General features: G+C 39.8%; 1 protein-coding gene across 17 annotated transcripts in view; it reads right to left on the minus strand.

The window, feature by feature from the left end:
* Nucleotides 1–13272, minus strand: part of AUH (AU RNA binding methylglutaconyl-CoA hydratase) — a 202068-nt gene that overhangs the window by 37858 nt on the left and 150938 nt on the right. For 11 of the 17 annotated variants that reach the window (XM_075021065.1, XM_075021077.1, XM_075021064.1 and 8 more), the window contains one exon: nt 4670–4772. Coding sequence is in view for 6 of the 17 variants with exons in the window: in XM_075021077.1 (XP_074877178.1) it covers nt 4755–4772 (18 nt within the window). In the remaining 11 variants the exon portion in view is untranslated. Of the gene's footprint in view, nt 1–524; nt 2303–4669; nt 4773–13272 lie in introns of those variants that run through there. The other 6 variants (XM_075021066.1, XM_075021068.1, XM_075021073.1 and 3 more) reach the window with 2 other exon arrangements.

Here is a 13272-nt window from a genome sequence, read left to right on the forward strand (position 1 = left end):
AGTTTCAATGAAGTAAGATAATCACCAACACTGTATTTCCAGCACCATAGGTCTTACATGTTGATGCATGTCAAGATAAGGTATTTTTTGGAGTCTCTTTCTTGACTAACGAACACTTTTTTAACTCAAAGTATTTTCCAAAAGTCTAGTTAGACAGGTGGATCTTTATGGACTACTAGCAAAGGGACTGTGCACTTGTGATCAATGTTTGGTACTTTAATTACACATACACAAGATCTTTTCCTCAGAAAGTGCCAAAAAAAATACCCTAAATTCTCTCTTCACTTATTGAAAGGCAAAACATGCATTTTGTGCTGTTCTTCCATGCACAAATGTCTGACTGCAGGAACAAATAGTAGTATTTTGGACAGGGAAAATTCAGTTTTCAGTTTTAGCACTGTCAATCCAGAGTAACTGCAGTGGCACGTAATTTGGCGCAAAGCACAAGTGTTTATGAAGATGAGCTTTTATACATGGCACTTCATGGATAATGCGCAAATAAGCATAAAAATCAGAAAGCAGGGTAGAATTTGGTATGTATTTTATTATGTTTGATTTTGTATCCACATTTTTTCACTTGACCTGTAGCAAATATTAGTTAGTATATTGGTTCCATTAAATAAATATTTCAGAACTTGAGTGCTTTCAAATTGCTAGCTGCTTTTTTGTGATCATTTAGCAATACTCAGTGCTAATGTCTCTATAACAAGTAATCCATGTCTAAACTAGTTTTCACACTGCTAAAAAGTAAAAGTTCAAGGATGCTGGAAGAAAAAGTAGGCCTCCAAAAACATTTCAGGGTCATTTCACATGTTTGATTGCATCTGCTCTTGTAACTATGTTATGCATTGCTGGATTTAAAAGCCTGTTTTCATGCAGGTGATATCATACTTTACAGCACTGTAGCCTCATTTACATTGCATTCACAAACATAACAAGTGGGGCGAAAAACACACAAGGATATTCAACAACTAGGTTAACCCACATCCAGAGATATCCAGAATGTGGGTTAAGTACAGGTGGAAGAGTACAGCTGTCACATCCAGGTCAATGAGATGCATCTGGGTTCCCAGCCCATCCTTGCCTCAGCTGGCTTCCTTTGTAAACCAGGCAACTGGGCCAGTTGATGATGATGCTTAGCAGCTCACCCTGCAAGCAGGGCACTTTCGCTATTAGCCCTAACCACTTAACACAATCTTGACAGTAGTAAAGCCTGGCATTTTGCAATATTGACTCACTACCATGAAGTATGAAATTAATCTTTAGAATATCATGGAAGGTAGGAGCTTTCTTCATCGGTAACAAGGATCACAAAACCCTCAACGAAGTGCAGAGCCATAAACGCAGCAAAAACCATCCTACCGGTATGAATTTTTAACTGAAACATCAGAAGCAGGGGACTGACTAGAAGCAAGAGGCTCCTGATGATTGTACGAAATAATAATAACTTCAATGCTCATAATTTTCAGGTGATTTATTTAATCTTCACACACACTCACAATGAAGGAAGGCAAAACAATTCTGCCTGTGCTGCACAGGGACTGTGAGGCAGCAAGAATACAGGATCTGCCCAGGGCCAGCATGAGGAGTCTGAAATGCCTGGCTGCCAGCCCCATTCTCAAAATACATCGCTCCTTTCTAGAGGCAGCAGCTGTTTGTTTGTTCTCCGACACTTATAGAACATCTAAGATTATTTCCATTGAAGATAATAATCTGTCCAGTCCAGTGGGAACAAAATTGGGTCATAAATGTTTAAGCTGGTCCAGTTTCACTGAAAACTCTTGGTAAGCTCATGGTTAGACACAACACTGTAATTATCAGGTTCAATTTAGGAAGCTGACTGGCACACCAGGAAGGCTGGGGCAAAAGCACAAGAGCTGTGGGTTCAGCTCTTTGTTCTGCCACTGGAATGACTGATCTTCTGGCTGGGGCAATTCCTGTAGCCTGAAACTCAGCCAAGGGTTGTACACATGCTGACAATCCTTCCATGCCATCACTAGAGGTGTGTGCCTCATGCAAGGAAAAGGCAAGCACTTCCCCAGCCCATGACTGATGCATGCACTGGAGACACGTGAAAGTGCAAGGTCTTGGGAATAAAAGCTTCCTCTAGGATGTATGGACATCCCTCTGCATTTCAGTTGTGTGATGAGCTTGTCTGTCCCATGAGAAAGCGGACATTGTGGAGTTCTAGGGAAAGTGGCAAAGAAGGGGGCGTAGACAGGACCAATTGTCCCAGGAAGCAGGATCCAGGTTTGAAGCCCCAGGTAGGATGTCCTTGTTATGCTCTGGTCTTTTTGTGAGACTGTGGGCAAAACATAAGCATTTAAATTCTTCCACAACAAAACTACTGAAAAATATTTTTTTTTCTTTTTAACTGGGATGTTCACCAAAACTTGATCATTTTAAAGCAGCAGAACAGCAATGAAGCTAGTGGACAGTATCTTGTGACTGCAAGAAAGACCCTCAGTGCTTCTGACTTCCAGCAAGCTCCTACACAAGCAGGACACAGGAGCCACGAGCCATGAGCCACTGACATTGTTATATCAAAACCAGTAGCATTTAAATGATCGCCCTTATTTCTATTGAAGAAATTTGTTCTTATTACTGGGGCTTTTTTTGAGCAGAGGTAGGCAGAGTAAAAATAGATGTCAATCTGACTGCTTATTACAAACATTTTCTTTCTCCTGCTTTTTGTACCACGTTTGGCCCTTTCTATATGTCCATAGGGCATAGTGAAATGCTTCAGTATAGGCATTTCACTGAGGCAATCGTGAGTTGCAGGCTAGCCACTTTGGACACGCTTACTGTCACTGAAGAAATACATGTATCACAAAAGGATAATTAAGCCCACCTAAAAATCCAAAAGTGTGTCAAGCAGCTAGCATTGGGTCTTGTAATAACCTACAATTAGCATGTAAAGCCCAAGGCATCTCCATGTTGACAACATGGTTTAATCCAGTAATAAAGTAGGCTAAAATTATTCTTATAGATAATAGTATTTCTAACAGAAGTGAAACTATAGAAATGAAGCTATGCAAACATATTGATTTCAGCTGTGCCTCCTTGACAAGTCTGTATAGATTTTGTTATTTATGGCCCACTTTTCCAAAAAGAACCCAAGGCTCACAAATACAGAAATCCCTGGTTGTATGAAATGGATGGTTGTGCATCAAAATGAGGGATTTACATGTTTAACTGCCCATATTTGTATCCTTCTACCCAGCCTGCATACATAAAGGTGAAGATTGTTATATTTATCAGTGCATAAATGAAAGGAGGAGAGATAAATGACCTGGTTTGCAGAGGTGCTGAGCACATGCAGTTCCCATTTATTTCAACTGGAGTGTGAAAAACAGGCCCTAAAGTGACTGGCCCAAGCTCACACAATGCATGATTGTCAGTGCCAGGAAGAAAACCCAGAAATCCTTCCAGTCTAATCCTCCCAGTCTAAATCCTCCCCAGTCTAAACCCTAGACACAGGCTCTCCCAGGAAGGAAAAAAAAAAAAAAGCTGTACAACAGCCTGACCACTCTCTTATTCTTACCTTAGCTTGCTAAGAGAATTAAAAAAAAAGGACAAGAAAAACGCCTGCACAATCTTTAATGACTAGCAAATAATGCCAAGTAGGGCAAGTAAATATGTGTGAAGCATTGCTCACACACCCAGCAACTTGCATGTGTGTCACAGATGGTTTTAGTGAAGAGCCAAAAAGAGAAAGAGAGGAAGGAAAAGGAAAACAAGTTACAGTCCAGATAAAGAGTAAGATAGACAAAGACATTTTCTAGTATTAAAAAAACCCCATCCCTTAAAAATGCCACAAAACCTAATGATAAAAAAACATAGAACCATTCCCTCTCCTTGATAACGTGTAAGCTAATCTCTACATAAATAGAAATAACAGCCTTTGAAATGGCAATGATTTGCTTGGAAAACATTCATTAAAAACGTCCTGCAATTATTGACTCTATCATTATTTCTTGGCAACAGCTGAGTCTCACTGCATCTTGTGTTGTTTTTCCAATGAAAAGCAAAGCATTGTTTGGAAAAAGAAAAACACACCAAAAAAACCCACAAGGACATTGTATTTGAAATATGTGCTTGGTGACATGGAGCTGATTGCCCAAAGGAATCAGGATACATATATTTGTATTATTGTACACGTGAGTAGCTTGAATCATGTACTGCTCGCTCTCTTTGTTTGGATTATGCAGCTTGGCTGGGCAGCCATCCAAAAGATTCACATTAAATTCTAGCTATATTCAGCACAAAAGTCATCTAGCATCAGAGGATCAAAGTTACATCAACCAACAAGCACTAAGGAATTGATAAGCCACTAAAATTAGGTCATCTCCTAGCAGCTGCTTTTGATGGATGAAGTAGAATTTAGCCTCAGGTTTTCTATTTAAAGATCTGTTACAGCATCTTTTCCTGCAGCTACAATGAGAACACAACCAAGTATAATGCTTCTGATTAAATGTTTAATCATTACTCTTTACTCTTCTGATTGTTTCTGCCATGGCACAGATTTACTGCACACACTATTTGCAGCTTTCCTAGCCCTTTTTAAACTGACATTAAAATACTCAAGATTTTTAATTCCTATGTTGTAAAACCTAAGAGACGATTTTTAAAAAACGTGGATAAAAATCTTGCAAAGCTGTTTACTTACCATACGTAGAGAGAGAGATTCTCACTTACTGGAACTGAAAATTAATCTCTATGCAATTATCCCACTGCTGTGTCCACTGGAAGAATCACCGCATCACTAGGAACTGTATGAATACAAAAGTACATATCCGTGCATAAGTACATGTGGGGCTATAGAAATTTTTATGTATTTATGATTTTATTTGTTGCTACTTTTGGGGAAATTATCTAATTACTCTAATTAACACATACTTTTAAAGGTACTAGCTAGTGCACTAGGCTATCTTAGGTCATTAGCAACTGGCATTATGATTGCTAGACAGAGTACAATATATGACCTACCAAGACATGCTTATGATATCAGGATAATACAAATGGTGCCATCATTAGCAGCTTTACAAGAGAGCTCAAAAGGAAATAGACAAAACCCCCAAATTAGTTTCACATGCATAGAACCTGCCCTTGACCTGTTCAGAATATGACCGAGATCTGCTGGCTGCAGGCTGTGTACAACACTGTTGTGTCATCACCTGCGTAAATGAAACTAACACAGGACTTTGTTGTCAGGGTTTTCAATATGACATCTCTCATGTCTGTTAAAATCACTGAAATCTAATTTAAATAATCTTGAGAAACACAGGAGAGGAAAAGAAAGAAAGAACATCTGCCCAGTGCAAAAGATGAAGTCAACAGTCTTCTGCCTTTTCAAGTAAAAAACTGATGGGGGAGAAAGACTGAAAAATATAGTACGTGACAATGTCACATAAGACACATCACTTTCTACAAATGATGGACATGTGTATGCCACTCTAGAGCAGTCATGCTCTCTGCTCCCTTGTGCCAGCCTAGTATGTGGGCTGTTGCTGGGTAAGTTTTGTAAGGGGTGGAAACTCCCTGTGCGTTTCCGCTCCAAATTTGGTGTGCCCAGTCTTTATTACTTCAGAAAGCAGCATTATGCGCTGTGGTTCAAAGTCCAGCTCTAGCTTTTTCCAGCTATGTACCTCTTTTTCAATTAAAAACCTAAACTGGGGCAGAGGGGAGAGTATGTAATACATCTGGAGTAGACAACACATCTGAAACTTTTTCTTTTCAAGGAAGAATCTTTATGAGCAGAATGTAAATGAGTTTAATTTATCAGTGGTGCTTAGTACTGCAGTCTGCTTGGATCTCAAGCTAATCAGCTTTCTCTTTTGCTCAGGGCCTTAGAGAAAAAGCCAGCCAGGGAGCCAGCTTGTAGGTGCCTATCTGGCTCATGGAGTAGGACATCTGGTGAGATGGGGATGCTTTGATGCCACATAAATTTCTGACAACCTCAGCTGAAGGCTGTCTGTCATAACATCTGCTGTCTTACTGTGCTATGACCATGCTTTTTTCCTATGCATTGAGCATATCTGATATTACACCATGTAAATCTTGGGATTTCAGTTTTGACTGGCCTAACAAGAAGTGGGAGAAAAGTGCCTTTTCTGCCCTCTAGCTGCCCTCCTTGGCTCATCCTAGCATTAACATCCTTTCTGTTCATTTGTTTACTAACAGAGTTACCTCATCATCTACTAATTACTGTGTGCTCAAGGCAAAACTGGCCAAATATGCCAGAACATAACAAGAGTTTGCTTACTTTGTGACATTTCATCTCTACATCGATCTAAGGAAATAAACACATCACCTTCTATTGTTAAACAAAATACATGAACTCTTTTTAATGGAGTAAGGCCACATATTTTCATCAGGTCCACAAAGTTCATTTAACTCAGAACAGAAAAGAAGAATAACATTTGCAGGAGAAATGTATTATCGTGGTCACTTTTTCTGGCAGTGGGTCTGATTTAAAGTTAAACCTATTGCTGAATATTTCCTTCTTTACAGCTATGCTTATTCTTGATGATGACAAACACTCACAAAGGAGAGTGGGAGTTTAGTATACATATTATACTGAGTCTGATACTAATCTCAACACAATGCAACATTCCATAATCAATGACCACACACTAAATCTCAATTGTTCAAGAACTGATCTGAGGCACTTTTAAAAAATCCAATTGGCCAATTTATCACTTGACAATTTGAAGACTTACTTTTTTTCTGCCTTTTTTTTTTGCAAAATTTTTAGTTTCAGAAATTTCTTTCTTTTTCCCTCGTTTTTCTTATGGTCATTTGATACAACAAGTTGTGTGATGATCAGAATTTGGAGATAATCTAAAGAAGGAAGAATATCTGCCTTTCTCTTTTGTGCTGCTACCAGCTTTATCAAATGTCAATATCCTTGAAAAGTTAAATAGGGAAAGAAATGAAACACCAAAAAAAAAAAATCATAAAAAAAAAAAATTCAGTGCAGTCATTTCTCCTTTTATTCCAGTTAGTGATTAAAAGGGGGAAGGGAAATAATCTTTCCTCTTTCTCCACATATTTAGGACATTGGTTTAGCATATCTACAGTTTCTAGTTTTGATAAAATGCTGTGTTTGTAAATATGATAGTTATTGTTGTTGCTTTGATAAATCATACTTTGTTACTAAATAAAGTCAGGAATAATTGGAAACAGATCAAATAACATTTTTATGAGCTCTAGTCCTATTCAGCAGGTACGAAAGCACTAGTAGTTGTAGATCATCTTGCTTGCCCACACATGGTTGCTATGCATTATGTTCCAAAACACAAATGCACAAACCTACTGACAAGAGTCAGTAAGAAGAGGAAAACTGCAGTTACTTGTCTTCTCAGATGAGAGGACCTGTTTCTTTTAGGCCTCCTTGTCTATGTCAGAAGAGTTGTACCATCCTATCCATGTCTTCTTGGAAGGGCAATGTGTCCTATTTCCACTTAAAGGTTGAGGGTTTGGCAAGGAATGTTCTGATCTTCTAAGAGTGAACAAATGTTGTGCAAGATCTCATTACAGAGATCCCTGCTTGCTAGCCTAAAAATCTTCACCAGGCAATCACTGTTTCTTGGGTATGCTTATGAACAAGGAGGAGCTTGTTACTTATGCAGTGTGCAGTACACCAGATACAAAAATCAGCTACAAGATAGGAAAAGTGTTTATAGAAGAAATGGTTATTATACACCACCACATTTTGATGGGTCACTAATCTAAGCAAGCCATAGCGAAGATTTACGTAGGCTGACAGTACGAGGTTTGGTTTGTGGTCATGTGCTCTGAGGAATCAGCCACGCCAGCTGTCTCTCAGAAAGTGCTGTCATTGTTTTCCATACTCATGATCTGCACTGGAGAAGAAAACTGTGAAAAGGATAATAAGACTCACAAAATGAAGCCCTTGAACGTGAGCAAATTAAGCAGCAGGACTAAGGTTTTCCACTGCCTCTTACTTGAGCCCCCACCATGCTCCCCAAGCTCAATTCCTGTGTCCACGTCCAGTTACACGTCCCACACCCACAGTCGGGTACATAATGTAAAACCTGGTCAGACATTCTTCTACTGGAACCTTGCCTTATTCCAGTGAATGGGCAGTTACTCGATACTTATGTTTATCCTACTCATTCAGCATGGGATCTCAGGTGGCATTTCCTGCATGCCTTTCAAACCCTACAAGAAAAAGAGAATTTTCTTTTTCTTGGGCTTTTATCTGGCTTTTATATCGTAATATATTCCCATTGAGTTCTGTTTGGTTGTTTTTTTCTTTAAATAAACCTGAATACATTTACTGAAAGTGAGATATCATTATCACCATTTTTAGATGCACAAGAAGCCGTGTTTCAGCAAGAATAAAGTCGAATTTGTCCACACTCTAAGCTAATTTGGGGGGGGCAGTTTGAGATGCCAACTACAGTTCTCAGTACTTGATAGCACTCTGTATTTGCTGAATATAGTTCTCACTGCCATCAGTTTCTGCTGTGAGGATTTAGCATTTCTGCAAATCAGATCAACACCTCTACACATGGATATTCCTAAATCAAGAACCTACTGTGCTTCCCGACCCATCCAGGATCCTTCTCTTCACCTGCTACTTCTCACCCTTTCAGTGACTGTATCGCACCAAAGCTGCCATCTTCCTCCACCTACTGGGGCAGTAAGATTTGGATTGCAGGAAGGACACCATCTCTACTGTTGGGTCTAGTTTTCAGCTCCAGATAACTGCTGAGGGCAGCAATTTCAGGGGAATTTTGCAATGAAAAGGCTCTCCTTCATGGTTTGTGTATGTGCATGCAAGTGTGTGTAACAAAGCTGACTGAAGTAGAAAACTATCATGTTCCCTTGCCTTTACATAGTGTCTTGTCCATAACCCTCTGATCCTATCTTCTTTTCTATTCTGGAACTTGTTGCTGAAGGTATAGAGCCCACCTTGGTGTGCTTCACCCCGTTTAACTTTTCTTCCCCTGCTTCCGCAGAAGTTTGGGCCGGGATTGCCCAGCTAGGGCCAAGACCCGTAACTGTGAGTGGTTTAGAAAGGTATGGTGAGAGTAATGTGAATGAAACCAAGAGAAAAGAAAAATGTTCACTGAATAAAAAGGAAAAAATGATCCCTGTCAGGAATTTATTAAAATCTGGATCAGACATCCAGGTGCAATGGTGGATGACCCACATTTGAGACCCTTGAAACTCAAGTGGACAAAAACATTTTACATGTGCTCCCAGAGCATGATGAACACATCATAACAGACGTTTCCAGCTAAGATTTCTAATATTAAAACTTATTCTTGCAATGCTGCCAGCAGCCTGTATATGCTTTGCCTAGCTGCAGTGGTCAAGAAAGGTACCTTCACAGCTATATCAAGGCCTTTTCCCCTTACTTGCAATAGCAGTAATGAGTATATGAAATATTTTACATCTCTTTTCCTTGCCATATATAGCAATTATTCTCTCATTCATCAAATGTACACAAATTCCTTTTCATATGTAAATACACCATTTGCTTCACAGCTCTAGCCAAACAGTTGTGCCATTCTTTGTCAAGAAGATAATATATTTAATCATGGAGTGCCTTGTTTCCATTGTATTGAACAGGTGTTGTTTAATGGCACAGCCATTGTAATATTATATTCATTTATTAATATGAGTGTAACGAACATATTGTAGAGACATGAATGTGCTGGTCTCATGGGTAGGGTTAGTGGTTTCTTATGATGTGGTATGTGTAGGATAGTGGCTTAGATTCAGACTGCAGAGAAGCAGGAGTTCATTACAGCAAGTCCAAGTGATGTGGCTGGTTTTGGCCCTTGTTCACTTTTGAAAAGCAGAGAATACATGAAAGACTTCATTGAAAATGTGCAAGTTATTCAGTGTGGTTAATTCTATGTTGGCTTCGCTCCCACCTTCTTTCAAGACTGCGTATGTGACCATGCTTTCTGAAACAGCAAAACCAATCTGCAATAGATTCATGTTGCTTTTGGATACGTGCACAATCCCTAGTATCCTATTTCATGAAGTGACCTGTCTTCAAATATGAAGGAGGAGGTCAGCAGGTGATCAGCTAAAACTATGAAACAATGCTTGCTTGGTTAGCATAGCTATGGAAGCTCTGTCCCTTCATTTTTACACGCACTGCCACATTTTTAAGAGTTACTGCTCTGAGCATTCCCTACCTAGAATTGCAGCTCAGCCAGCTGGCAAGGTAGCTACAATTGCACAGGCAAATCAGGTCAGTAAGTGGAATAACTTAAGCGAAATCGCCCATTTAGGATCAGCCCTCAGGGGGCCAAAATTCACAAACAAAGGTAAATGCCTGCAGTGCCCATTTGCTTTATGGAACTCAAGTGTCTACTTCAGTCTGTTTGGACACATGTCTCATCTGGTTTTTTTAAAGTCCTTTATGCTAACTGTGATGCTCTCTATCATCATTATGCAGTGCATTAGAAATACTCTTTCTTCTGCCCTTTTGGAAGCATTGCCTTTACATTTCATGGTATGTACTTAGGTGATTGCATTAGAGAAAAGATTAATAAATGCAACTAAATCTTCACCTCTGCACTGTACCTTCTGTTATATGACATATCTTGGCTTTTGTATTGTCTGGCAATTAAATAATCTTAATCTTGTTAATCTCTATTTCACTTCCATCCATAATGCTAACTGGCTCTTTCACAGCACTTTCTACCAGTCAGCCACAAGCACTTTCCTCGCAAACCAAATGACAGTGTTCCACTAATGATTTTCATGGCTGCTTTCTGGACTCCGTCAGTTCGCAATGTTTTACTTCTAGTGGAGGGCCAAGAACAGAACAAGGTAGCTAGGAAATAAAATAAAGTGTTAACATTATTAAAACATATTCTGCAGTCTTCTCTTGACGCTTCTTTAAATTTTTACAAGAGATTGAGCAAATGCCCTCATGAAGTTGCCTGGCTTTTCTTCTTGCTTGGACTGAAAAACATATTGGCCTCATTTTCTTCTCACTAACACCAGCTTTGCAATCTTCCAACTCCAGTTTCAGCTGAGTTACTTCACAGTTACAACTGAGTAAAGAAGAAGTGAAACTGATTAATTATCTGCTTTCCAATTTTCTCCCATGGGGCTTGGGATCAAGGCAGGGAGCGTTCAGTTCCAGGAGGAGGGGAAATCACTTCTGCATTCATGGTCAGTCACAACTTGGGCAGAGTGCAAAGGCCCCATGCATGACAATCCCTCAGCTCTGCAAGCTCAGCCTGGATAACTGTGCTTTGACCTGCCATGGCCATAGAGGACAGGTAAAAAATCTGGATGCTTACTTGAGCCACTTTGCTGATTTGCTGTCTCCTGTTACGTCAGCTGCAACCATCATGCCTTTGCATGGCTCAAAGCAGGCTCTACTCCACACCCCAAACCTCTTACTGAGTTTTATCCTCTTAACTCAGGCAAAAGTGTCAGTCTTCTTGTCCGTCTCATTTCACTCTCTCCTCCCTGGAGATCTGATTTCTTCTACGAAAACTGGTTTTACTGAGCTGCCTCCCAAACCTACTGCAGGTTAGAGAGACAGCTAGGGACTCGTCACCCAAGGACTTCATTTTGTGCTGTAATAGTGATATCTAGCACAGATGCTCATACAGCGTTAGAGGTTCCCGTCTCAGCCAAGGCCTCTCTGGACACCACACAAGCACATCCTGAAAACCAGCCTCTTCTGAATGTCTGTCTAACAAGCAGGACTGACAATAGATTTGTTTTGAGTGGAGGTGCAGGCAGTCTGCCTACTGTTACAAAACAAGACTGAGAAAACTGGGAGCAAAAGCATCTTTTGGCTTCCCGACACAATACTGTGTCTGACAAGCCATGTCAGGCTGTTTTATTTAGCTAGTTTTTAACTGAATTTATTATTAACCAGAATGAATTTTATAACCAGATGCGAACAGTAGCCAGCAGCCAGCTGTGGCAGACCACACAGACCTCCTAGCAGCCCGGCGGCTGCTCCTCCCTCGGAGGACAAAGACCACAGCTCTGAGGATCTGATAACTGATTACACAGGTTGTGTTATCACCTCTTCTCTTTGTTCATACCTCAGCTTTGTCACCTGCCACTGGAGACCTCAGGACAGATTTTGACATATGCCTGTCATGTAAATTAGATTAAGAAAATCACCCTCTCCGGGGTGAAACTGACAGCACAGCCAGGTTTACCTACAGGATGAGTCTGCAACCTGGACTTCCAAAGGAGAGACACCAGGGATGGCTAAATCCATGCATGGCCCTGAGTGGTCTTTGCTCAGACATCTTTGCTACACAGACTTGAAGACTAAAATATGACAGCTTTGTACCTGAACTGGAGCTGGAGTGGGGCAAAGTAGTTCCCCCATCTCTCCCATGGTAAAGATAGTGCAAAACTTTTGACAGAATCCTCTAAACTAGCTGTCCTGTGAAATACAAACATAAGGCATAGCGGAGGGGCTTTTTATTACATGACAGTTAGAGATACACATGAGACATCACACTTAATATTCATTTTTTACAGATTGCCCTTCCGCCCACATCAGGAGATTACGCCATTATCTGCAGCAAGAGCTTTTCTTACTTGATGGAAAAATAGCCTGATGTTGGCCATGAGAAACACTATTTCAGTACATATGGGAATGAAAATAATGTATTCTTAAATGAAGAAAAAGAAATCCCTGATCAATAGAAAAAGGCAAACAAATTCTGTTCACAGCTCTGCATCTGTCAATGATACTAGCCAACTTACCCTGAATTGTCAGCAATGTAGCTAAGAGTAAACTTTGGCCAGTAACTATGGTGCATTTTATCTTACTATAAACAGAACTGCTAACATGCAAACCGATACCCAATCACAGCTGCATGAAAATAGCAGAGCAGCTAGGTAGGGAAGACAGGTGATAGGAGGTTTTCCAGAAATAATTGTCCCTAAACAATAGAGGTTCTTTGTGCAAAAGATTTCTAATGGGAAAATCAATATCTTTAAACTATTATTTCAATAACACTATTCTTCATTAATAGAATAAACTTATTAATATTGCCCTGTATCACTTAAGCAATAATAAAGGCAATACACCATTTTAAGAAATCTTCTGACTCCAAATTCATGTTTTTCATCCTGAAAGGAATAATGCTATTAAAAGGAAACATTGCAGCCTTTGCTTTAGGAAACTTAACTTTTTTTTCCAAAGACTTATGAAGACTAAAGAAAGCTCAAGCATCTCTAGTGAAACTAGAGCCTATGCAGCTGAGGAAGATGCAGTGATCTGTGACAGTG

This window comes from Buteo buteo, chromosome Z, assembly GCF_964188355.1.
Source record: "Buteo buteo chromosome Z, bButBut1.hap1.1, whole genome shotgun sequence".
In the NCBI taxonomy this organism is placed as follows: domain Eukaryota; kingdom Metazoa; phylum Chordata; class Aves; order Accipitriformes; family Accipitridae; genus Buteo; species Buteo buteo.